Consider the following 27955-nt stretch of genomic DNA (forward strand, 5'->3'; position numbering starts at 1 on the left):
TAATCGATTAGAACCTTGATAATGATTATGCCTACCTTTACAAAAAAATTTCATATGTGTGTGAATTCCTAAGGGATCAAACTGCTGAGGTCATCGGTCCCTAGACTTACACACTACTTAAACTAACATTGCTAAGAACAACACACACACACACACCCATGTCTGAGGGAGGACTCGATCCTCCGGCAGTCTGTGACGTGGCGCCTCAAACCACGCGGCCACTCCGAGTAGCGCCTACCCTTACATTCCCATGCAGTCTGACATCAGGCCACTGTCACATCCCAATGCCTCACAAATCTGGATAATGTAAAGACCCACAATGTGTCCTCTATCAAATTCTGTCAAGTGCTGATAACACTGTCTCACAAGAGTACACAGCATCTTAGTGTCCTTCACAGTGATTACTCAATGTCAGACACTGTTCAGACCTGGTAGCAACATCAAACACAAACAAGACTAATGCATTTGATGGTTATTCTATGTAGAACTGCAACTCTTAAACATTCACGTAGCCGCCTCTGGTCTTAACAGCAATTTATTTTTAACAATGAACGAAAAGAGAACACACTACTCACCAACCACTGTTTTCGTAGCTGTGCGAGATCACATTGTTGGTTGTGCCAGTTTATCATTACAGCTGTATTTGGAAAGAGTGAGCTGTATGTTAAGCTGCTGAGACCTAAATGTGACACTGAACCAATTCCATCTTCTGTCATGGCTGCTTTATTCAGTCTGTATTCGGGATCAGGATATGCCTAATATAAAACAAAATATTTTAGAAAATGGTTAATTGAATTTCAGAACATTACAGCTCATACATACATATATTTGTTAGCACTATGGCCTCTTTTTATTCTTCTGTATTAGGATTTAAATCCTCATTGTATATAATGTTCTCTAAGAGTACAGTTAGTACTGTAGGAATTTACAGTATTGTTTGCAAAGACACCACTCATTTGCCTGATGTAAGTAAGAGAAAACCAAGTAAAACTCTGAATCAAAGTGACAAGAATAGGATTTGAATCTGGCTCCTGGTGAATATGATTTTTATTTTTATTGTGTAGGGCAGTCATATAATGCAGTCAGCAGTAGACTATGAGAACCTGCATATATCTGTTTCACGTACTGTAAAGGAGATCTGTAATCAAATGGAAAACACTAGCAAAGCAATGCCCGACAGCAATGACATTAAGGCAACAGGCATTATAAAAGCATGCACGACTTTTAAAAGTAAGAAAGAAAAAGAAAGTGGACAGTAATTCATTCCACAAAGTGTCAGAATTTCTCCTTTGATGACACCTAGCAACTTATTTTACATGCCATGTATTCATTTAGAGTAAATCTATTCACACAAGATATATGTTGTGAGAGTACATGAAGTTTAGCGTTGTTTGCATGGCTTTTATAGTGTGGTTTAATAAATTCTCCAGATTTTTAAAGCTTTGCAGCTTGCAATGTGATCACCTTCGGAGGTGCATCTCCATCTCTTCCAGGTACAAGTGATTGTTCCAGATTTAACAATGCTCCCATCCCTCCCCTGATACCTCCACACATTTCACTCTTTGTACCGGTAAAATAAAATCCTAAGCTTTCACATTTTCACTTCAGATTAATAACAGCCTCATTGCAGAATGAGATTTTCATTCTGCAGTGGAGTGTGCGCTGATACGAAACTTCCTGGCAGATTAAAACTGTGTGCTGGACTGAGACTCGAACTCAGGACCTTTGCCTTTAGCAGGCAAGTGCTCTACATTCTGAGCTACCCAAGCACGAATGACGCCCCGACCTCACAGCTTCACTTCTGCCAGTACCGCGTCTCCTACCTTCCAAACTATACAGAAGCTATCCTGCGAACCTTGCAGAACTAGCACACCTGAAAGAAAGGATATTGTGGAGACATGGCTTAGTCACAGCCTGGGGGATGTTTCCAGAGTGAGATTTTCACTATGCAGGTAGGAGACGTGGTACTGGCAGAAGTGAAGCTGTGAGGTCAGGACGTGAGTCGTGCTTGGGTAGCTCAGATGGTAGAGCACTTGCCCACGAAAGGCAAAGGTCCCAAGTTCGAGTTCCGATCCGGCCCACAGTTTTAATCTGCCATGAAGTTTCAACAGCCTCATTGCTGAATATAACAATTTCAATAAGCAAATGTGCAATTATCATATAGAAATGTTATGTATTTCTTAAACAAACACAGAAAAATAAAAAGATTAAAACATTGAGCTATATTTATTCAAAGAAAGTATGTCCTAAATCCTGCAATTAGAGATTTTGTGGGAAGCTAATAAACATATACATACAAAGTGTAATACGTCAGTTGATTCACAGGCCTCAACTGCTTGGCTTTCTTTCTATGTCACATTTGAATATACAGCCTGTGAACAGTATTAATTTACCAACCTTTGTTGATAGCAGTTTGGCAGTAAGAATGTCATCACGATTTTGTGTAGCCACACGAAGTGCCTTGCAATCATCATCACGGGCTCCATGCCTTAGAAGAAGATCTGTCATGCCGATATCTCGATTCTTGCATGCCTCAACAAGTGCAGTGGAACTGCTAATAGTACCAACGTCTTCAGTGTCAGGTGACGATACCTGCAAAAATAGCATCCTAAAGGCACTGAGACACTTAGAAGCCTAGTATCTGTCACAAATATGAATGGTCCCATATACAATACCTGATCTGACATTCGGCATGCCAAATTTGGATCAGCTCCACAAAGTAGTAAGGCACTGGCTACTTCATAATGCTTTCCTCTTACAGCAACATGAAGAGCTGTTTCACTGTTGTTGCTGCAGTATATATTTAGTTGTAAAGGACTTAGCATGCAGTCATTTTTGGCAGCTTGACCTGAAATGAATTAGTTATTAGTATGTGTTCTAAGCAAAGATTAATAGTGGAACATGATATTCTTATTCCGAACAAGATGGTATCTTACTTTGCTCAAAGCATACAGCACACATGACAGAGAGCCTAAAATGCAGAAAATGGAATATTTTCATGATGAGTATTTCATTATCTTGAAAGGATAAGAATTTGTACAGAGAGATTCAAATGTATCAGGACAAAAGCAGTTCCAGAATTAAGTATGAACTAATGCAAAAGTCTGAACAAAGAAATTAACTTATGTTGGCACAACAACCACAGTACGTGTAGATTAAAAGATGAAGCTGACTGAAGCTCTACTTCTCTGCTGTGTTTAAGTGAGTGTCTGTTCTTCCATCACCTCTGTTTTACAGTTCTCCAGCTTCATTTCTGTGATGTCCTCCATTTCAGTGCTATTTCTTTTTCTCAGACATTATGCCTCCTAATCTTCATCACACTCTCTTTCCTTAAAGTTATAGGAAAGTTCTGGTAGAATGTAAATATTTTAGGAGTAAAGGAGACCACTCATCGAAAAGTAGAAAGAAAATTTGCTAGCTTTCGGAGTAATCCTTTCTTGAGCTAGAGCATCCCCCGCGCGCACGCGCGCGCACGCGCGCGCACGCACACACACACACACACACACACACACACACACACACACACACAAAAGCTTGTTTGCCAGCTAAGTACATGGGCTTAGCAGGGAGTGGTGTACACTGAAGGTGATGTGTGGGCATGAAATGGTAAAGGGTGTTGGAACTTGGAACACTGGATTTACTGGAGATTGAGGCCAGGATGATTCTGGGAGCAAAGGACATGTTGCAAGGGTAACTCCCGTCAGCATGGTTCAGAGAAGCTGTTGGTGAAGGGAAAAATCTAGATGGCCTGGGTTGGGAAGCAGCGACTGAAATTGAGCGTGTTGTGCTAAGCTGCATTTTGTGCTGTCAGGTGGTCAATTTTGTTCCTGGCAAAAGTTTGGTGGTAACCATTCGTCCTGATGGACGCCTGGTTGATAAGTCACACCGACATCAAAAGCTGTGCAGTGTTTGCAGCAGAGTTGGTGTATGACATGACTGCTTTCATAGTTGGCCTGGCCTCTGAAGGTGTAGGATAAGGACTGGAGCCAGAAGTGCTAGACTGGTGGATCAGACAGGTCTTAAACATTGGTCTTCCACATTGATGACCCTTTGAAGTTGATTCGTGGGGGTGAGGTCAGGGGATTAGGGGTATGTGAGGGGTACCCATAACTGTGCTGTGGATTTGTTTGTATATCTTCCATTCAAATAAAGGGAGAGGTAGTGTTGGATAGCAGCAAGGCCAAGGGCATGAGGAATGTTGGTGTACAGGGAGTGGCATTAACAGTGACGAGTAGGGATCCAAGAGGTAACAGGGTGGAGATGGTGGAATGTCACTAAATGGAGTTGGTCTTTGAAATGGAAGGCTGGTTGGAGGTGTTGATCAACAAGAGCAGAAATTCTTTCAGCGGGATCACAACAATCAGCTGCAATGGGGTGTCCAGGATTGCTGGATTTGTGGATTTTGGAGAGCATGTAGAAAGTGAGTGTTCAGGGAGTCATTGGGTTGAGGAGAAAGGTGGACTCAGGGGCAGAGGTTCTGGAAAGGGTCTATGCATTTCAATGGGGATGGGAGGTTATGTTGTGACTTCTGGGATGACGATGATCATGATGATGATTGGTTTATGGGACACTCAACTGCACGGTCTTCAGCGCCCGCACAAAGTCCCAATTTTTACACAGTCCATTTTTTTCACAATCCAATCTAATCACTGTAACAAATGATGATGATGAAATGATGAGGGCAACACAAGAACCCAGTTCCCGGACAGAGAAAATCCCCAGCCCAGTTGGGAATTGAACCCAGGCTTCTGGGATGGGAAAGTGTCAGAGGCCTTCTGCCAGGCAGACACAGTGACTCATCACAACTGTGGAGGAGACTTTGTCTGCAGGAAGGATGATTAAATCAGGATATGTTTTAAGGTTGTGTATGGCTGTCCTTTTTTGTGCTGAAAGGCCAATGTTCCTCGGAAGGGACCTGGAGCTTACTGTACCCCATTAGAGACTGGGGGATCTGCAAAAGTAGCCAAGCCATATACCAACTCTTTTGTAAACACTAGACAGTGTTTTAAGTCAGCATGACTACCAACCAGCTGTCCTCCAAGATGAAAGGCCAATAATGCATATACATGGTGCAACAAAGGCATCTTGTATAATAAAATGGACAGCCTACAGTGGTTTTTAAAATGGTTTTATCATGCAGAAATTACACTCATACATGAAGAAATGTGTAGCAGTGTTTGTTTTCATTGTTAAATAATAATGGAGATTAGATTTTACTGGCAACAACAGACAAACATTAACTGATACTCAAGAAGAAGGGTATGTCAGGCAGGAGAAGATGAAGATAAAACTTGGGGAAATGAGTGACAGTGGATTCATTAGAAGTATTATAGGAACTTACATTAACTTCAAATTCATGAAGAGACTAAAATGGCTAAGTTAAGGAGCTCCAGAACTGTGACTGGCATATTTAAACTTAAAAACTACCTTGATTTTCTCCAGCCCGACTGAGATTAAGACGAGCCATGATTGATTGAATTCCATCAGAAATACGCCTCCTTGTTGGGCTAACAATCTCTCCACCTCTGCCAGGATCATTCTCATCATCTTTCTGTAATGACTGAAATTAGATAATATTAATATTAATAAATGAGCAATGACAATTCAAATATTATAGTCAGGACAAGGGGCTATCAATGTCAGCAGTAACATATTAAAAGATCATAATACTATTATAAGGAGATCCACAAACAAGAAGTAGCCATAAAATTTAAATTATCACCTCCAAAATATTAAGCTGTGGTCATGAAACTTGGTGATTGTGTCAGTCCTTTTCTACATACTGACTCTTTAATGCAACACATTTTTTTCATGATGGACGGATGGGTTTCTGGAGACAATGACAATTGATGTCTGTATTCTGGCTGTCCAGGAAATGTTCCGCTTCAAAAATCACCTTGTTGTATTTGTGGAAATACCTGTGATGCAATGGTTTCTACAAAAAACAGCATGGGTGACTAAACCCTGTGCATAACAGGCTGTGGTGTTGCCAAGGAGCAGAAACAACCCCCTCGAACAGCTTCCTACAATGCTTTGTCTTGACAGTATTCCATAACCTCATCAGGAGATTTCAGCACTATACTACTGTGACAGGTTGACCTTTATGAGTATAATCTGGTGGCATCACCCACAGCAGTCTCAAAAAACACTCAGCACAGCCTTGACTGCTAATGCTTCGCCCCTTACTTTTTTTCAGTGGTGCTGAATCAATATGTCTCCATCGTTTCCTTTGCTTCTTCATCACAGGGTAATAGTGACACACTAGGCATTTGGCCATAGTGATTAGGCAGCTAAATAACTCATCATGATTGCCCTGAAGTAGCTACAAAATTTTCCTAGCAGGCTTTTTGAATGGGCGTAAGCTAATTCATCATCTCATGGAAGACACTGAAAATGGATCCATGACTGATTTTCACTTTTTGCACTACCAGCTCAATTGTGATATGCTGATCTTTGAAGAACAGGGCCTCCACTTCTCTTGCAATTCTCATTCACAGAGATATGGTCAGTCACTTAATTATTCAACACACAAACTTATTTGACTACAGTGGAAGAGTCTTTATCCCCCAAACCACTGTCATAAACAATGGTAAATTTGTTTCCATACACTTTCAACAACCCAGCATAGAGTTCCCTTTCAAATTCAGAAAATGATTTATGGACAATACTCCACTTGGAGTATTTTTGTTTTGGCTCCTCTAGCCATATATTTAATAAGTCGTGTGATGCAAGGATTTCAACATGAACCAGGACTGCAGATATGTACCTGCCAAGAAACATAAAATGAATTACGTGATTTTTTTGAGGTGATCATTATAACTACCCTTTGTTCAACAATTGTGGCACATTAATGGTGCAGCTAATTTTACAAACAGCAAGGAAACTTTCAGTTCCTAAAGTCATTCTTCTACTAGGTCATGGCATACACCAAACTTGAATTTCAGTTAAACAGCATTGATGAAATAACAGACTTAAGGGAAAAATGGAGGGGGGGGTGGGGGGGGGGGGGGGGGGAGAGAGAGCGGATGACTGATAGCAGCACAGTGTGGAGGACACAACTGGCTGGGCTGGGTGGAATGGGGATGGGTGCAACAGTGAGATGTTAGTTGAAAGCTACAGCAAACATGCAATAGCAAAGTCAGAAAGGCCACAGGCAAAGATGGGAGAGACCATTGTGGCCTTATGTAGTAAGGACAAGCATGACTGGTAAGTGACGAGGAAAAACCACATTAGCTATGGAAAAGGAGAGAGAAGCAGGACAAATGCTGGCAGTGGGTGAATGTACAAGTGAATTTGTCCCCTTCTGGATTCTGGGGTATAGACTTCTCACACAGGCTTCTCACAGGAAATTATGCCTTTTATTTGGCACAGCAGCAATTTCAGCATTGTCCTGCATTCAAATTGGAAGTGAATATTTGCAGAATACTGCCAAAACAGACTCTCAAAATCATCCTCTGTTTCTTCCTCATAAACTCCTCACTGAGCTCTAGAAAGGGACCATTAGAACACACTGGTGCACAAATCTCAGTGCCTATTCCCAGCACAAATTAATATGGCTGTAGTATACCTGTTCAGCGTTATACCCAATTCCCACAAGAAATTCTCCTACTACCAGTACTGCTGAATAGCTTAATCACAACAGTATTTCACCATTTGTATGTGGCCAAAGACGACCCAGCAAAGGTTGCTGAAACAACATCCAGTTTTACTGTGGGAGAGTGACTGTAGTAGGCCTTGAAAAACATGGTCTTTCTATACAGTAGATGCGTTCATCTGTATTTCATTTAAGGATCCAAATGTATCAGATGAAAAGAAAAAAAAAATGATTTTCTGTGCTAGAAGAGTAGAAAAGAATGTGAAAAACCAAGGTAGAGAAGATCTTCATTTCTAGAAGTGATCATCTAAATCTCCATGGGGTCCAACACAGCATAATACACTGTTATTTTGGTCCAGTTCTAGGCTATTAAAAGGGTTGGCTGTACCACAAACCCTGTCTCTGTACTAGGGAGTTTCCCACATTCATCTCGCTGAATGTTGGCATGTGTTACACTTACCCAAACAACCCAAAAACATAGCAGGAAGGCATGAAAATAATTGTAATAAATCTACCAACATGATAATAAGTGAAGTTTTCTAAGCAAACAGTGTTATATGTGGCATAAGTTCAATAAGAGATTTTACAATTTATTTCCTGTTTCTTCACTTCAACTGGTTATTTTTGTTAATAACAACCAGAAATTGTTCAAATTTTCTGGTATCAAAAACAGCAATTTAACAATCTCACATCCTCTTCTATAAATTTCCATGAATACCCATGACTGTTGAGTTAAATGAAATTCTAAGGAGTAGTTGGCAGAGATAGAGGGAGAACACAATAATAATAAAAGAAGCATATGACCGTGAAAAATTCAGAACAAAGCAAATTGATTAAACATGTACAAAAACAGTTACAAGCAATATTAGTCTATTAAGTGAATACCTATATATTTGCGAACAATCCAATTGTAAAGAATACGTACCTTTACGCGGTATGCTTTGACTCTAAATTTCAGTAGGAGATCAACCATTTTGTAGTTTCCAAGAAGTGAAGCAACATACAACACATTTTGGCCTGTTACATCACGCATATTAATGTCGAAAGGCATCTCATATTCCCATTCACCAGTGTGATCCCTAAAGGATATAGAAATACGTATATAACTAAGTATGCCAATTTTACTAACCACTAAAATAATGTTTACTTACCACATATGAAACTAACTTACAAGTATCTATTGCTCACATGTGAGGTAAATTTAATATTAAAACTATGTTGAGCCTCTTCTATAGGAATCTTTACTTACATCTACATTGCAAGTATTCCTTTACTTCCTAGTGTGAGCCTCTTATTCTTAATATGTATACAGAATGGTATTTGTCAGCATGTGAGATAAACAGAAACTTACTATGAATTCAATCTGATAGTAACTGGCATCTGTGGCAGCAACTAAAAATACAGTTCATGAGATTTTGTAACTTCATTTTAAGAGTGATGATGCTATTTTTGTGAGGAAAGAGCTCCATCTTCAATGTCAAATGTAGATACATCACCTTGTATTATCTATTAGTTGATGTAGTGATCATGCAACTGATACCATTGTCAGGTACCACTTTGCTCACTTTTTTGAAATTATTACATTCATTGGTCTTTCGGCTACTGTTTAGCCTCTGGCATATAGTGAAAGCTTCTATGTTTTATCAACAATGCAAACAGCTGCACAAACTTAGTCAAATTTAGACATGTTCAAGTACTCCTGGGAAGCACGAAAAGAAATGAACTTCAACAACTTGGGTTGAGAACTACGTGACATCATATGATCTAGACACATTGCAGAATCAGACTTTAATGACATCATAAAAAAATGCTGTGCATTATGTCATCCCTGAGCAAAATTGAGAATTTGTTTAACATTAATCTTGTTTTTTCTTCATAATACAATTTTAGAAGAACCTATCTAAACAATAATTACAATGAAATCTTTGCATAACTGTTTTAAGTAGTTCCACTTCTGGTCACTGTATGAAATTTCATGAAAGTGAGATCCAAGTAATTTGAAAAAAATGGATACAAATGCATGAACTTAATCACATTGCCAAGATAGTTCTCAGAAAAGATATGGAAGAAAATTGGTAGTTAAGAAGTCGAAGGCCATAAAATGTAGTTTTCATTATTCTAGTAACTGTATACTGAAAGTAACTTCTGATAACATGAGCTCATCTTCATCTTACTTCTTTATGGTTTTACAAAGTGAAGCAGCCTCTCCCTTGATGGACTAGGAATTGCAAATCATGGCACTTCATCACACAACATACTTTGAGTTACCAGCAGTGTAGCCAGCACTCTCTGGCTCAGGGTCAATTGACTGAGCAGCAGTTTCCACCATAGTGTTTGTAGTACACCTTTTTTTCTAGCTAATCAACAAAACCCTACAACACTGCCAGTGACAAAGGAGATACTGGAAGATCACCTGTTGTGCTAGTGCTGCAATATCAGCTCTCACTGTGTATTTAACTTATGCTGAGGCATTAGCAATATTTGAACACAATTTAATTTGTCCTGATTTTTGCCTTGTCTTTTAAACAAAACACTAAGCTGATACCTCTTTTAGTCACTGCCTCATTGTGTGCTCCCAACTTGGAATTCCCGGTTACTAGCCAGTTCTGCTAGGAATTTTGGTAGGAAATAAAACAAAATATTATACAATCTGAAAACTGCGTCTGCCACAAAACTGTGTGTACAAGACAAACCATGAATAAGATACAAGGTGATGTTAACATTAATGAAAATAACATTGTTTTAGGGAATATTCAATAGTGAAACTATGTTTTACAACAAAAATAATTCATGAAGCATTATAACAAATTTTAAAAAAAGCAATTGCTGTGTTACTGTATCTGACAATAGGAAAAAAATCATGAAGGGGAAGCTGTCATCTATCAAAAATGGAGTTGACAAACAAGCAATCAAACAATTAGGAAATTTCGATTCTGTCTAGATACTGTCACACAGACTCTAGAATTGAGCACCAGTTACAAGAGTAAGTTTGCCAACAAGAACTAACACTTCAGACTGAAAGAATGTTTATTCTCTACACAAGAAAAGTTCATTCCAAGCTGAATTGCCTGCCTCAGCAGTGAGTCCTCTCATTTATATTTACACAAGAGTTTTCTAGTAAATTCTAATATTCCATAAATTAGTTAGTCCCACAATGTTCCAGAAATCACTAATGTTAAATGATGAATAATTGCAGGAGGCAAGCAAAAATTGAAACTGTGATCTGCACATCACCAGCGATTGACTATAATCACCATACCATGGCGAATGACAAAAAGAACAAAGCACACAACACATAGCATGACTTCCCCTCCATGCAGAACAGCTCCCTGCTGTTTCAAAGTGTACTACAGCTTCCTAATCATCATTTTCCTCTGTCTTGGATTGCTCACTACTCACTTGAAACACTTTTTTTTTCTTTTTACACTATCATTTCTGACAAACTAGATCACTGGAATCATAATCATATCTAATGCACCTGCTGCCTCTTCCTCCCAGCCTTCAGACCTCCACAACCTTCTCTTCTGCTCCCCTCCTACACACCTTTGACCACGACACTTGATACAACCATTTATCCTATTCAAGCTTCAGAGCTGCCTGAATGTAACCACCTGGAACAATTAATCTGCATGTGTATTGTAACTTTGACGAAGAATTTGTTTGAAAGCTTACGAATATGCTTAGTATTGTTTATCTGCCTAACAATGACTCAATGCTGTAACTATGTGGTGAGTTGTCATCTTTAATACTTCCTTTACCCACATATACACATACAAAGAAGTAATGGCTGTAGTAAGATTTGGATACCATGAACAATGTGCCAAAACAGGAACAGGTGAAAGACAGAGATGCTTATTATCACCACTATAATTCAGTATTACAATGGTGCAGGCATTAACATCCAAAGAGAGAGTATTTACATGTTTGAATTTTGAAAACGAAATACTGGTAGAAAGTGATGAATAGCTGAAAGAGATGTTGGTAAATATGGAACAATATAGGAATTCTAATGCTAAGCAAACTAAAAAATAATTATTTGTGAGTAAAATAAAGATACAAGCAAAAATTGTCTTGAATTTAGTGACAATGGAGAACGTATCAAAATTTACTTTCTCACAAAGCAAGATAACATCTGGTAGTGGGAGCACAATTGAGTAGAATTAACCAATCAGCAGAAGTGTCAAGAAACAGTCAAATAAAACTATTTATTTAATACAGTAAAAATCTAGAAACAGAAAAATCAATTGAAAGTATCTGTATGGATTATGCTGTTGTACAAGAGGATATATGGACAGTGGGACCACCACAGGAAAGAAGAACTGAAGCCTTCAAAATGTATGTATCATCAAATCATAAAGATATCTTGTGTCGAAAAGGGAAAGAAATAATGAAGTGCTGCAATGAATTTGAATGAAACTAGATCTATGAGATATAATAATGAGGAGGCAAAAAACTTGGATAGATCATACTCTAAGGCATAAAAGTATGGCGTAATTAATGTAGGCAGATACAGTGGAGGGATTGAACAGCAAAGGAAGACCCAAGCAGAAATACGTCAAACAAATGTGGAAAGGTAAAAGATACACAACAGCTATTACCACCTGAAGCAATTGGCTTCGAACAGATAACAATAGAAATGGCTACTGCAAAGCAGTTCAGTTCATGGGTACACATACACGCGTACACATTGGGTGCCCCCCCCGTGTGTGTGTGTGTGTGTGTGTGTGTGTGTGTGTGTGTGTGTGTGTGTGTGTGTGTTTTTGCACTGGAGCTCAAGAGAGGATTGATTCCAAAAGTTAGCAAGTCTTCTTTCTCTTTCATGTGTGCCTGCTATTCAGTAAGTGGTCTATTTTACTCATAAATTATTTACTTTCTGCTAAGTAAGTGTGACAAGACACAGATTTCAGATTTCCTGAGCAGTGAGGCTCAAATATTCAGTAATGAGAGTGAAGACACTCAATGTAAATGGACAAAGTTCAAGAGTTTTGTATAACATGTCTTAGACAGGTGTTCGCTGAGGAAAATTGGAGGAATGAGAAAAACCTGCCATAGTTTTGCAGTCATGTTAAAAAGCTGCTCCAAAATCAAAGAGAGCTTCACTGCACATTTAAACACATCAAAAGCCTTGTAGACAGACAGAAAGCTGAATGAAGCCAAACTTAAATGTAAGGAGAGCTACGCGTGAAACGTTCAAAGAGTTTAAAAAAAAAAGTAAAATGGTACCTAGCAATCTGACAAAAAATTCAAAAAAGTTTTTGCCTGATGTTAAATACATGAAGAGGTAAAAACCATTTTCCAGACACTAAGAAACCATAATGGCATAAAAGCAAAGAATGAGAAAGAGATGCCAGAATATTAAATTCCTTTTTCCAAAACTGTGTGCTGGAGGAAAATGTAGCTACTCCTTTCATTCATTGAATGAATGCATAAAAGATCGGTATCAAAATATTTGACCAGAAGATAGAAAATCTACTAAAATTGCTGAATAGAGGAAGGTGATTGGACCTGATGGCATAACTGTAAGATTCTACATAGAGTTGTAAAAGAATTTGCTCCTTTTGTAACAATGCTGTAATGTAGATTTCTGGAGTGTCAAATAGTTTCCAAATGGAAAAATGCTCAGGCAATCTCATTTCCAAGAAGAGGTGTTGAACAGATATACCCAACTACAGACTTATATCAGTAATGCAGAATTTTGGAAATGTTTTATGCTAGCTTATTATGACCTTTCCTGAGACTGAAAATCTCCTCTGCAGGAACAAATATGGATTACAATTGTGTGAAACCCAATTCATCCTCTTTATCCGTGAGTCTCAGAAGTCACAGACATCAGCAACCAGGTTGACGCTTTGTTCCTTGTCTTCCAGAACTCATTTTACACAATTCTGCACTATCGCCTAACGCACAAAATAGGAGCATGCATAATATCAGACCATCTTTGGGATTAAATTAAAAAGTTTGAAGCACATAGAACACAGCGTATCATTTTTAACCGAGAGAAGTATTCATATGTAAAAGTAACTTTGGGTGTACTGAGAGGGAGTGTTATAAGACCATTACTGATCACAGCTTACATAAATGACCTAGCAGATAACACTGAAATCTTCTTGAGGCTGTTCGAAGGTGATGCTGCTGTAGATAGAGAAGTCACTGTATCTGCTGGTCAGTTACCTGCTAGTCAGAGATAATATGCATGTGAAGTAATGCACGAGTCAATACAGTACTCCCTGCTGCTTGCTAGATTCAGTGGAGTAAACTTTGGCATGACAGAAAGTACTGAAAAAGGCACTTTGTTTTTGAGTTGATGTCTGTTATACACACATTTCACTTGCAGAAATACATCAATTTTTACTGATGCTTAGCAATTGCTAAAGACCTATTGTAAACATGTTCTCAATAAGGAATAAAAAAGGAAGTAAAGTAATTCCCGATGTCAGTGTATGTGACTGCATTAAAAACTTATGTCTTCATTTCATAAAAGAAAAAAAGTGTTTGGCGAGCTTGATATTAGGTGTGGTGCATATTCCACGCTATCTGGTGTTTTGGAATAACTAATAATTGTTAATCTCTTTTGTAAAATCAAAGCTGCACTTGGGCGAAGAAGTCCTACTTCATATATTAATTTCATTAACTATAATTAATTGGGGCAAAGTAATATTTATTCAACAGACTATCACCAGGTAGTAAAGCATGAATGGTTCACTATACCACAATATAGTATAACTATTACAGTGAAATGTAGGAAGACCAACAGAGGAACAACACTTGATGTAGGGATAAGGCAGTTGGCTCATCAATCATGAACCATTACTAGGTACCACTGATGGAAGAAATAGACAAGATCTAACAAAGAGCAGTGTGTTTCATCACACATTCATTTAGTTAAGAGTGAAAGAAACACAGAGATGCTCATCCAACTCCAGTGGCAGATGCTACAAGAGAGGTGTAGTTTATCATGGAATGGTTTAATGTTAAAATTCTGAGAGAGTATGTTTCTAGAAGAGTCAAGCACTATACATACTGCTTCCTATCATGTATATCTTGTGAAAAAGCCACAAACCACAAATGTAAAATTAGACAGATCTGAGCTCACACAGAGGCTTACCAACAACCATTCCTCCCTCAAACCATTTGAGACTGGAATAGGTACAGTAGTTAAAGTGCCAGTAGCTTTGCTGCAGTGGCAGCACAGTTCCTGTCAGATCACCGAAGTAAGCACTGTCGGGCTGGGCTAGCACTTGGGTGGGTGACCATCCGGTCTGCCGGTTGCTGTTGGCAAGCGGGGTACACTCAGCCCTTTTGAGGCAAACTGAGGAGCTACTTGATTGAGAAGTAGTGGCTCCGGTCTCGGAAACTGACGTATGGCTGGGAGAGCAATGTGCTGACCACATGCCCCTACATATCCACTTCCGGTGATGCCTGTGGGCTGAGGATGACATGGCAGCTGGTTGGTACCATTGGCCCTTCATGGCCTGTTCGGGCAGACTTTAGCTTAGTTAGGAGTTAAAGTGCACACCAATAGCCTTGCACCACACACCATAAGATAGCTTGTTAAGTACTGACGTAGTTGCAGTTGTATATGAGGATCTAACTGTACTTGTAAGTCATAGCAAAAAAACAGTTGTTCCACTATTTATGAGCAAAAACAAGAACTCAATTTGTGCCAGTATGCAAAGGTACCCTGTACCGGTACCACTGACAAAAAAAAGCAGAACCACAGATTTTGAGATTCGATACGATACAACTTCTGCTGCGATTGAAGCGATGAAAGACTATGCCTACTTAGTGTGGAACTAGACTGTGCTTTACCTAGATGTACGCAGTGGCTGGCAGTGCAAGATGGCGTGCCATTGACTTGTTTTGACCCTTCAAAATACATGGAATCTTGGCTGCTTCATGGGCAGCATTCCATTATGGGCACCAACAATAAGGAAAGATAGAAAGGAGGGGCGGACAATAAAAACCTCTTAAAGCTTGGGACAGTTCTGTAAACTTTATGCTAAGAAGCATTTAAGATTTTTTCCCTTTTTCAATACCTTATAGTTCAAATTTACATGGGTTCACCTTACTGTAATTTAGTTTTTTGTAACACAGCATAAATTGAGAACACTTAACTTAATTAATGAAACGTGTAATAAAATATTACTTTTGAATACACTATGGGAGTGGCAGTGATCAATGTCTTACAGATATTTACTATTAAAAACAGTCTTAATCATGATTTATTTATCAAGGTGACCAGTTTCGACCACTACTGTGGTCATCTTCAGACCTACAAGTTGTATACAAAGCTTTAATTAGAGGGCTACATACATTAAAGAAAATACATAAAGTTATAAAGCTATAAAACAATGAATTACCATTGAGTAGGAACCTCTTTCTGTTAGAGAATCACTATTGGAGAAACCAGTGCACGTCTTACTATATATAATTTAAAATTGTTATTCAACTTATAACTCATTAGTTAGTACTGACATCATGCCGTCAGAAGTGGGCGGAGCCTCCATTATATATAATAAGACATGCACTGGTGTCTCCAGTAGTGATTCTCTAACAGAAAGAGGTTCCTACTCAATGGTAATTCATTGTTTTATAGCTTTATAACTTTATGTATTTTCTTTAATGTATGTAGCCCTCTAATTAAAGCTTTCTATGCAACTTGTAGGTCTGAAGATGACCACAGTAGTGGTCGAAACCGGTCACCTTGATAAATAAATCGTGATCAAGACTGTTTTTAACAGTAAATAATAAAAGATTGTTGGTGGTGCATATCGAAGTTTTATTTTTTACCAGAACAAATGTTGCATTCATACTTTTAAAATATTCAGAAAAGTGTTACAATAACATTTTAAGAAGTCTAAATTTCAAAAATATGCTCTGGAAGATCACAGTACATTTACCTTTTTTTTTTTTTTTTTTTTTTTTCATAAGTCAAGCACTGGTGAAAACTATAAAATTACAAAGACACATGATGGCTAACAGGTACTCATCTCCAGGAGATGAAATTCAGTACTGTCAACAGACTCATTTAGAAGCGTAAAGCTGTCCCTAACTTTTGGAACACTAATTTACATATGTCTGACAGCAGTACTGAAATTTCAGCTCCTGAAACTAAATACTGGTCAGCCATAATGTCTCTTTGTAATTTTATAGTTTTCTAAGTCAATTTCCTTTCTTATGTATTATTAATGACAACAATCTAAATTCATTATGACTTTTATCCTCAGAAAACAATGTTTTTTTTTTTTTCCTTATCTGACTTGGTATTTTCATGTTGCACACAGTAAATACAATGTTGAGTTCACATATTATTATTACAGATCACTATATTTTCCAAACATCACTTTTAATCCGTTATTTTAACACTGATCAATCTGTTGCATCCCTGAATTATTTATAAAATACTTTCTGTGTGCAGCATCATGCAGGCTATAGATTAATTTCATCCTTATTTTATATGTCCATATACTTGGACCACATCCATTTATTTTCCAAGAGTATTTTTCATACCTCTCATAGGTTCAGAAAAGGAAACAAACAAAAAGCATTTGGGATGGAAGAGGTATCAGCAGTACTTTATTACGTTCCAGTGTGTTTAGGACAATGTAGATTTGCACATACCAGTAGTTTATGAAAGGCAACAATGCTTTTTTGCCGAAACAACTTTCTTTCTTTATTAATCTGACATAAAATGAATATCTGCATAGAAGTAACAGAAAAAGGAACATATAGTCCTCATGTTTTATGTCTTTCAGTACAGGTGTAACTGTTCTAGTTTAAGCAATTGATAAATTGCAGATATCCAAAATGTTGTTACAATTTTACTTTCATTTCAAGTGAAATAAATAGCATCTCACTGGCAGTTTAATAGAAAGGACATGAGGAGGATCAAGGAAGAAGGAGAACAGTGAGAAAGACACAACAGAGGATGGAGTAAGGATGAGAGATGGAGTCCACAAAGAGACAGTCTGCGTTGTGGAAAGGAAAATAAAAGGCTTGGAGGAGGTAAGTGAAAAGTATTAAGATTTATGTTTAATGGTGGGGGAAAATAAGAAGAAACAGGGAAGGGACACAGAGAGTGGAAAGGTAAAGGGAGGGAGAGAAAGGTGTGTTCACTTGACAGTAGTGTATAAGAAAGGCGAACACAGAAAAACCAGAGAGAGAAAGGGCATATAAAAATAGTTAATTCTCGTATTAGACACAATGATCAGTAGGAAGTGGAAATAAAAAAACAAACAAGAGAGTGAAGATAATAACAAAAGTAATAAATATATGAAAACTAATAAAAATAACTACAATGTGTCAATCAATTAGTATTTGATGACAGCACACAAAATCTTGTAATGTGAGACCCCAGAAGTCACCAACTATCATCTAAAAGGCATTACTAATAACCTAGATTGTAAAATGTTGTTTTATGATTATAAATGAAAACTATCCACAAGAGCAAAACTGGTACAACAAAATCTATAATCAATACGACATACATTAAATGTGTTATCAAGAACAGTCACTGAATTAAAGGATGCTGTTCACTTTTATTTGATGACAGATGACATTTCAACTTTCCACTGAAAATAACCATTTTCAATCTCACACAAAGACATGTAACACTTAATACTTTATTGTGCCACTGTGCCTACAAAGGCAAGGCAACACACACACACACACACACACACACACACACACAAAGAAATACAAATAGTCACCTGAATTTTTGCATTATGTGTGGGGGATACTGGTATTTAAGTAGAAGTTCCATGACATGTGTATGCCCATTAATGCAGCATGCATGTAGAGGCAGCCATCTTTCCACTGTATATTGTTTGACCAGCTCTGGGAATTTCTGCATCAAAACAATTAGCAACAACACATCAGAAAACAAGTTCATCTTGAAGATAAGAAATAAATGACACTGATTGCAGATACTGACAAATAATTTTTTTCTATTTGTAATCAAATACTTTCTATCAAAATCACATAGCAAAGAAACAAACACCAAAAATTTTATTCCCAATCAGTGAGACAAAACAAAGTACAATGAATACGTCCACTGGCATTCACAAGTCATCATGAAATCTGCAATTTCTGGACTGTTGATTATACCAGTCTTCAAACCATCTTCAGCTCAATATTGTGTCAATGTTGTTGGGATAATCTTCAGGAACACCTGAATTGACTCATTTGTTCTGGGGACACAGTCAAAAAACAGTGTTGAGTACAGAAAGGTGACCTTTTTTACTTTCATTTTATCACAGTATAACAGAAACAGATGGTTGCACATTAGGCTCTCAATGGATTCAGAATATACTCTGCTGTTGGTCCATGACTGTAACCTTGCAGTTTATTCTGGACATGCTTGAAGTTCTTTATTTCATTCTCCCATAAAAATGTTGGCTTTAGCATATTCTTTCAAAGTATTATACTTATTCCACGGTTACTTTTGTGGCATATGGTGCCTACCTGAGTAAAAGAACATCACTTTGCCTTTCTTGGTGATGCCTTCATCGGATTTGTGACTGAGACATTGCCTATGGATCTTTCCTCATACCCATTAACCATCAGCCGTATCTCAAGTAACCACTCCTGGCTTCCAGACGTAGCTTATGAGTTATTTTGAAAGACCTTGAGTTCGACCCTTAAAAATACCAATTTACATGCTTTTGTCATCCAAATACCTGTCAGTGCTTTGTACAATGAGATGACAAAAGTCATGGGATACCATCTCGTATCATGTCATGCCTCCTTGTGCCTTGTGTGATGCAGCAACTCAATGTGGCATGGACTCAACAAGTCATTGCACAGCCCTCTGAAGAAACATTGTAGCAACCTGCCTCTATAGCCACCCATAATTGCAAATGGTTTGCTGGCGCAGGTTCTTGTGCACAAACTGACCTCTCAATTACATCCCATAAATGTTCAGTGGATTTATTTTGGGCAGTCCAGGTGGGAAAACCATTTACCTGAATCATCCAAAATATTCTTCAAACTAACAGCAAACAACTGTGGTCCAGTAACATAACGCATAGTCAAGCATAAAAATTCCAGCATTGTTCAGAAACATGAAGCCCATAAATGGCTGCAAATGGCTCCAAGTAACAGAACATAACCATTTCCAGTCAATGATTGGTTCAGTTGGACCAGAAGACCCAGTCTACTCCGTGCAAACACAGCCACCACCAGCTTGCACAGTGCCTTGTACACTACTTGGGTCCATGCCTCCACAGAGCTTGCACCATACTCTAACACAATCACCACCTCTTACAAACTGAAACTGAGACTCATCTGACCAGGCCACAATTTTCTAGTTGTCTAAAGTCCAACTGATGTGGTCACAAGCCCAAACAGATGATGATGTGCTGTTAACAAAGGCATTTGTATCAGTCATGTGTTGCCATATCCATTTAATGCCAAATTCAACACACTGTCCTAACGGATATCTTCATTGTATGTCCCACATAGATTTCTGCTGTTATTTCATGCAGTGTTGCTTGTTTGTTAGCACTGACAACTTTATGCAAACACCACTGCTCTCGGTCGTTATGTGAAGGCCATCAGGCCCTGCATTGCCCATGGTGAGATGTGATGCCTGACATTTGGTAATGTCAGCACACTCTTGACAATGTGGATCTCACTATATTGAATTCCCTGACAATTTCCAAAATTTGTATGTCCAATGCATCTAGTTCAAACTACCATTCCGCATTCAAAGTCTGTTAATTCCTGTTGTGTGGCTATGATCGTGTTGGAAACCTTTTCACCTGCGTACAAATGACAGCTCTGCCAATGCACTGCCCTTTTATACAATGTGTATGCAATACTACTGCCATTTGTATATGTGTGAATCACCATTCCATAACTTTTTGTCACCTTGGTGTGCATATATCCTTTGTCCAGAGGTTATCATAGGGTCTTCCTACATCTAATATATGTCACAGTCTGATGCTCTATCTGGATCTACTGAACATTGCACATTACATTACTGGTCATTTTATATGAAATATGACACTTGATACCACTATTTCTCTGTATAGATAAAATGAAAATACCTCACACATAATAATCAGTCGATAATCAAAAATATTGAATTTTGTTCATTCTTAGTCCATTATAATGTACAGAATACTCCTTTTGTTATACAGAATCTGCAACTGAGCGCCAGTTATAACACACACACTTTACACTAAAAGTATGTTTGTAAACCACACACAAAAGTACAGGTGGAGATCAACTGTCTGCTCCTATTTAAACACACACACAACTTGAGCCTCTCCTGGTGTACAAAATGTTCAAACAACTTACAAGAATGCAAGCGGGTGACGTCTTTAACAATTGCCGATATTTTGAGGTGCACACCCTGTCATTTTGAAGGCACAAATGCAGCAACAGAGGATTATGCAAGGAAATTTAAAACCTAGTAGGTATATTGGGTATATGCAGTAAGACAACATACGCTCTGTAAACAATTATTATCACCAAACTACCATAATGACCTGCATCAGAAGTTATCAACAGTGAATATAAATTACTAGTGGTAATCAGTATTCACGACTGATACTTTCCTAGAACATTACAAAAATTACCAATCATAAATGGTACGTACTTGCAGGGCACATGAGTAAAACTGGTGACCCACACAGCCAGCCAGCGACCTCAGCCTCTGCACCATGGGAGATGACATACACCACAAAGTGCTGATGCCCTTCCTCTCAAAAATGACCTGCTGTTTTGGAGTGGACATTGGCTTCCTAAATCTACGTCTAGTCGGAGGTCCTTCTAAAGCTCACGCTAATGGATCCTTACATTCTGGCTGGATTGTCCTGTCCATATGGGTCGATGCAATGTTCAAATGCAGTTACTTCCTTTGAGGCTTCTTGATCATCAAATACATCTTCACGATCCTTGTATTAGAAGGACTCATTGTAGTTCTTTACCTTAGGGCTAAGATTTCCTGCAAAAGATATGGACGACATCTCTGCGCTTTTGTCTCCACAGTGGTATCTTATGACCCTTGCCTTCTTAGGCAGTGTCTTACAACTGACACGGAATTTGAAAGAGGCCTAAGTAGTGCTTCAATAATTTTTTCTGATAGCCTGATCTTCCACACAGGTGAAAAAAAAAAAAATTCATATTAGATCACCTGGGTTGTCGGTTGCAGGATGGTGTCTGGTGCTATATGTTTACGATCCTTATAATGAGCATTCAAGAACCATGGAATGTGTCCTTTCTTTAGTTCTGATGATGAGCTGTTTGACATAATAATTGTCAGGTTGAAACAGAAACAAAGTATCCATTCGACAATGGATTTCAGTGTGTCGACTGTGGCTCAGGAAAAATGGAGTGAAAACGGTAATCTCTTGCTTCGCTGTATATAAGAATATTATGACAGGCAGTATCATATCCCAGTCTCTCTGCTCAATGTCACTGCACACCTAGATCATATTTCTCAATGCCTTATTAAAAAGCTCTGTGAGACAATTATCTACAGATGGTACCCAGTTGTCTTCTCGTGGATGATGATGCATAGTGAGACTACTGCTTTTGTTTGCATAGGTCCACATCTGCTGTGAATTTCTTTAGCTAATTTCACCCTCTTCAGCATTTCAAGCTACATCCCACAAAAAATTGTTATGCATAATATATTCCACCCATCAGCATATCTGCATGGGGGTATCAATGTGTGATGCTGTCACTAATAAGAGTACTGCATAATTATTCCAACCAACCAACCAATCACCTTTTGTCTGTAAAAAATAGAATGTGACTTCACTTAAATCTGTGATTATGCTCTTCTGCTTTTGTAGTAACTTTCTAACATAGCTATTGTTAATATGGTGGGCCGGCTCTTACCATCCCTTACAATCTTGTTCGGTACATATTTTTCTCAGGTGTATTGTATAATGCTTCTGAATTTTCTCCATTTGTTCTTCAGATCTCTGTCCTCAGAGATGACTTATCAGATACTCTGCAATTGGTATGCTGTCACTCTTAATACACAAAAATGTTTTTGTACCTTTCTTAACATTTCTTTCAACACCTGTAGTTTATTAGGACATTTAAAACATTACCCTTTTGGGTCAATTGTCTTACCATCTACCAGAAGTAGGTTTCAGATCATTCGTTCAAAACAGCCTCACAGAATCCCTGTGTTTTGCACCAGTTTTAATTGCACGCCTTTCATTTCCCACCCAGCAAATGTAAGTCTCCCCAAATTATGATAGCTTGTTCAGGAAACTTATTCATGTTATTCTCCATGTTTTCTCTGAAGTGCTCCGCCAGTGTGGCTCCCGAGGCTCCCCTAGTCATGTGTGCCCCACCTTTGATGCTTACTTTTATCGTGATTATTTCACATTTGGACTCCGTTATAACATCACTAGACTGTTTCGAGTTCTTTATGGCAAATAATATGCTGCTAACATTAGCAGATAGCCTAGCCTTCTGATATACGAGGGTTGTCCACAAAGTAAGTTCCATTTCTATTTCTATCCATGGCAGTGCTACAATCGCGCTTCACAGCATGCGCGGCAGTTACTCTGACTCAAGGAGAAGACATGTACACCATTTTCAGATCGCTACTGCCGACGTGTGCTTTGTAGTGCTTCTTTATAATGTCAGCCGGAATTGAAAAAACCACCATGTGTGAAATCAGATCTGTGATTCGTTTTGTAAATGCAAAGAAAGTTAAACCAAAGGAAATTCATTGGCAAATCTGCGAGGTTTACGAACAAAATGCTATGAGTATTTCAATGGTTAGAAGATGGGTCAAACTGTTCAATAAAGGACTGTAACGCCGGAAATGCATCTCCTCCTATTTCCATCTATTGTACTATAATTTTTTTCCTTGTTTTGTTACCTCAAGATATGACATTTCTGTGTCTTTATATATTGTAATTGTTTTACTATTTGTATATATATATATTTATGCATTTATGTCGATGTATAATTGGTTGTTTTGTAAATATTATTTGTATTTTTATGCTGGGTCTTGCCTAGGGAAAACTATGCTATCGAACGAATACATCGATTGGTCGTTTAGGATCTTTGGCAGTGTTAACTCTGCCGCAGTGACACGGTGTCACAGACGGGAAGCATTAGCTGGCGCACATCAAGAGCCCGTTTCGCCTGGCAACCGTGTCGAGAAGAAGGCGCGCCAACATCCAGCTTCTGCAATAGCAATGGCCGACAATGAGTGACTGTCGCCACCTCCTCAATCGATGACTTCAAACCTTCAATCAACCAACAAGGAAGACTGGAAGCACGTAAAGTTTTACAACTGTATGGCAGACCTCAGCTTTTAAAATTGTTGCATCACAAAATTACAGCAACTTAGCATGAACATTTGCTCATTGTCCCAATTGCATTACCAAGCAAGGTCCCTTCGTTTTCTGGAATGAACCCGAGTGTCGTTGAAATTCAAATGCCAGCATTAAAGTAATATTATTCCATTTCACTGCTTTAATTTCAAAGTTCAGTTAAAGTATTCATTGCTGGCTACAATATTTAGATTACACAAGCACAAATTATGAGTGCAAGTTTTGTTAAAATACTGAATTTCGATGTGCTTCAGAAACAAAGCTCACTATTAATTTCAGTCACTAAATTAACTTTCAATTTTCCGGTTTAATTAATTCGTTTGCTAAATTAAGTCAGAGTGTAGCGAAATTTTTTACTTCTGACAAACTTTCAGTTTTCACACTACACGTGTCAACCTTCAGTTGCCACGCTTCTAGTGCTAATTATATGTGTAATAACATTTCTTTTTCAGTTACTATAGTAATTGTCCATAGGACCGGAGACCGTTAATTTCTCCTAAATTTCAAATATCTAATTACCACTAGTTAATTGTTAACGTAACGGCCACACATTTACTTTCTTTATTAACTTTACCCCTTCTCAAAATTAATTTCCACCAGTTTCATTTGCATTTTTCCTTTCATTTAGATGTAACCCTTTCCTCCCTCTTTACTGACAGATTAACTTCGGTGACGATTGCTTTTCCCAAATTTCCATTAGGTACACGCGGTTTAATTTTTCACTGTCATTAAGGTCGATAAGTGAGGGGGAGGTTACACTTGGCGACCTGGTGACAGGACCGTCTTCAGATTTGAGGTTGTTCTGGACACGAATTTTGTATGGTGCAAATCTTGTAACCAAGTACTGGTTACGAACAGGCCGTTACGTCAGCGGGGATAAGTAGTGGGAGTAATCCTAATTTTATTTGAGATTTGGCATTTATAGTGAAAATTATTAAAATGAGTGAATGCAACAATTACCAAAATTTGGTAGACTTGGATACCAAACAATCGGTCGAACAGTGGGAAACGCGCACTGCGGTACCCATTGTTCAGGGGCAGGCGGCTAGCATGAAAGACGCGACCGCCGAAATGCAACAAAGAGCAGAAATGGAATTCCAAACTTTAGAAAATGTTTCGGAATCGGAAGTGAAAATCAAATGTGAATCCCTTGATGACGAATACGGGGGAACAATTAAAGAGGAAGCCGCTACGGAAGTAAAACCGGTAGTTTCCGGGAATTTAACTGATTTATTGAATGTTTTGATTAACGAAATCAAGAGTCAATCGGCAGAAATTAAAGCTCAGGCTGCCAAGCAAGAAGCTCAGTCTGCCACGCAAGAAGCTCAGTCTGAAAAAATTGAACGGAAGCTAGACAATCAGAACAAAGCTTCTAATAATTTCCGGGTATGCAGCCGGATCCCGTCGACATTCTGCCACGATATTTCGGCCCAGAGACGTCCGGCCATCATCAGGTGAGTACACAACTACTGAAGAGCCCAGGTGCAGTCGCGGTATTTATGCCGAATCTCGCGCATGTGAAATGTACTGGCATCCTACAGCGCATGCGTCAGGTGTTGACATGCGCAGCATAGCCGAATTGTACGTGCTGCCCTCGGTGGTGGAAATAAAGGTTCATCTAGTCATTGAGTATCGAATGACACTGTCGATTCCGCTGTGATTGTATAATTTTAATAACAGGATTCCAATTTTTATCCAGCTGAAAGCCGTTGTCACGATTTATAAGATTATTGGCAAGACGTATTTCCACTGATTCCTTGATTACGGAATCCCAAAAACCGGAAACCGGGGATAAAATTTTTGTTACATTGTATTCCATTGAATGTCCCAAAGAAATACAGTGCTCTGCTACTGCCGATTTTGACGGTTGCCGCAGACGGGTGTATCTTTCATGTTCTATACATCGTTCATGGACAGTTCTTGTCGTCTGGCCAATATATGCAGCGCCACATTCACAGGGAATTTTGTAGACGCCTGCCTTCTTCAGTTGTAAATCGTCTTTAACGGATCCAACCAGGGCCCGGTTCTTAGCTGGTGGACGAAAGATAACCTTGATTTTATTTTTCTTCAGTAATCGGCCTATTTTCGACGACACATTCCCGGCGTATGGAAGGAACGCAGTTGATTTAAAGTCATCATCTGGGTCCTCAGTGCGTTGCTTCTTGTTATGATAGTTGCGCATGGCCTTCCGTATTTGGCGAGAAGTGTAGCCATTCTCTTTGAAAACCTTCTCCAAGTGTTCTAATTCTGCGTGGAGATTTTCATCATCCGATATTATATGCGCTCGATGTATTAAGGTACTGAGAACACCGGCTGTTTGTGCTGGGTGATGGCAGCACAAACAGCCGGTGTTCTCAGTACCTTAATACATCGAGCGCATATAATATCGGATGATGAAAATCTCCACGCAGAATTAGAACACTTGGAGAAGGTTTTCAAAGAGAATGGCTACACTTCTCGCCAAATACGGAAGGCCATGCGCAACTATCATAACAAGAAGCAACGCACTGAGGACCCAGATGATGACTTTAAATCAACTGCGTTCCTTCCATACGCCGGGAATGTGTCGTCGAAAATAGGCCGATTACTGAAGAAAAATAAAATCAAGGTTATCTTTCGTCCACCAGCTAAGAACCGGGCCCTGGTTGGATCCGTTAAAGACGATTTACAACTGAAGAAGGCAGGCGTCTACAAAATTCCCTGTGAATGTGGCGCTGCATATATTGGCCAGACGACAAGAACTGTCCATGAACGATGTATAGAACATGAAAGATACACCCGTCTGCGGCAACCGTCAAAATCGGCAGTAGCAGAGCACTGTATTTCTTTGGGACATTCAATGGAATACAATGTAACAAAAATTTTATCCCCGGTTTCCGGTTTTTGGGATTCCGTAATCAAGGAATCAGTGGAAATACGTCTTGCCAATAATCTTATAAATCGTGACAACGGCTTTCAGCTGGATAAAAATTGGAATCCTGTTATTAAAATTATACAATCACAGCGGAATCGACAGTGTCATTCGATACTCAATGACTAGATGAACCTTTATTTCCACCACCGAGGGCAGCACGTACAATTCGGCTATGCTGCGCATGTCAACACCTGACGCATGCGCTGTAGGATGCCAGTACATTTCACATGCGCGAGATTCGGCATAAATACCGCGACTGCACCTGGGCTCTTCAGTAGTTGTGTACTCACCTGATGATGGCCGGACGTCTCTGGGCCGAAATATCGTGGCAGAATGTCGACGGGATCCGGCTGCATACCCGGAAATTATTAGAAGAAGAAATACGCCGGGAAAATTTCAGAAGTCACATCAGAACAAAGCTATTAATGTTGTTAAAAACAATGTTGGAGTTGTTAACACAAAAGTTGATAAAATCAAAGAAGATATTGTTGTGATTAATACCGAAATCGATAATCATAAACAGGAAATGATATGCGTTCAGGCGGAAATTGCGAGCTTAAATACTCGTTTTTATTCCGAAATTAGCAGAATCGAGAAAAGTGTAGGAGAAGCAGTTGCTCCGATCATCGAGAATAAGGTGACGGAACAAATTCAATTAGTGAAAAAAAGAGGATCAACAGAAGATGGAAACTTTAAAGGCTTTAGTGTCCGAAGTAGATATTAAAGTGAGGAAGCAGGCTAATACTTGCGAAGAGAAAAAGAGGGCAGTGGAAACGCTTGCGACAACCACTTGCCAAGTAATTAGGAGAGTGTCGGAATTAGAAAAGAAACTTGACAAAAAACAGAGCTATGTGCCAATCTGTGCAAATAGTTCGGAATTGTTGACGAAAGAGGAGCGGTTCGACCCCTTGAAAAAAGGCGGTATACACGCGACGGATTTCATTAAAAATTGTGAAAGAGTTTTACCCAGATCATGGACTAACCAGAGAAAAATTAATGCGGTTATTGACGTGTTGGCTGGTGATGCCAAGCGTTGGGGCTTAAACCTCAACATTACGAACCTGACTTTTGACGAGTTTAAAAATTTGTTTCTGGCTGAATACTGGTCAGAGCAAAAACAACAAAGTGTCTGGC

At 38.8% G+C, this 27955-nt stretch overlaps 1 protein-coding gene across 1 annotated transcript in view; it reads right to left on the reverse strand.

Moving 5' to 3' along the window:
* The window catches only part of LOC126176520 (leucine-rich repeat serine/threonine-protein kinase 1), a 389495-nt gene that overhangs the window by 116856 nt on the left and 244684 nt on the right, over nucleotides 1-27955 (reverse strand). Inside the window, exons 7-12 of the mRNA XM_049923710.1 lie at nucleotides 18304-18440; nucleotides 8520-8673; nucleotides 5428-5551; nucleotides 2697-2848; nucleotides 2398-2625; nucleotides 576-755 (exon numbers count right to left, since the gene is read on the reverse strand). Of these exons, the coding sequence (XP_049779667.1) occupies nucleotides 576-755; nucleotides 2398-2625; nucleotides 2697-2848; nucleotides 5428-5551; nucleotides 8520-8673; nucleotides 18304-18440 (975 nt within the window). The remainder of the gene's footprint in view (nucleotides 1-575; nucleotides 756-2397; nucleotides 2626-2696; nucleotides 2849-5427; nucleotides 5552-8519; nucleotides 8674-18303; nucleotides 18441-27955) is intronic.

This window comes from Schistocerca cancellata, chromosome 1, assembly GCF_023864275.1.
Source record: "Schistocerca cancellata isolate TAMUIC-IGC-003103 chromosome 1, iqSchCanc2.1, whole genome shotgun sequence".
Taxonomy (NCBI): Eukaryota; Metazoa; Arthropoda; class Insecta; order Orthoptera; family Acrididae; genus Schistocerca; species Schistocerca cancellata.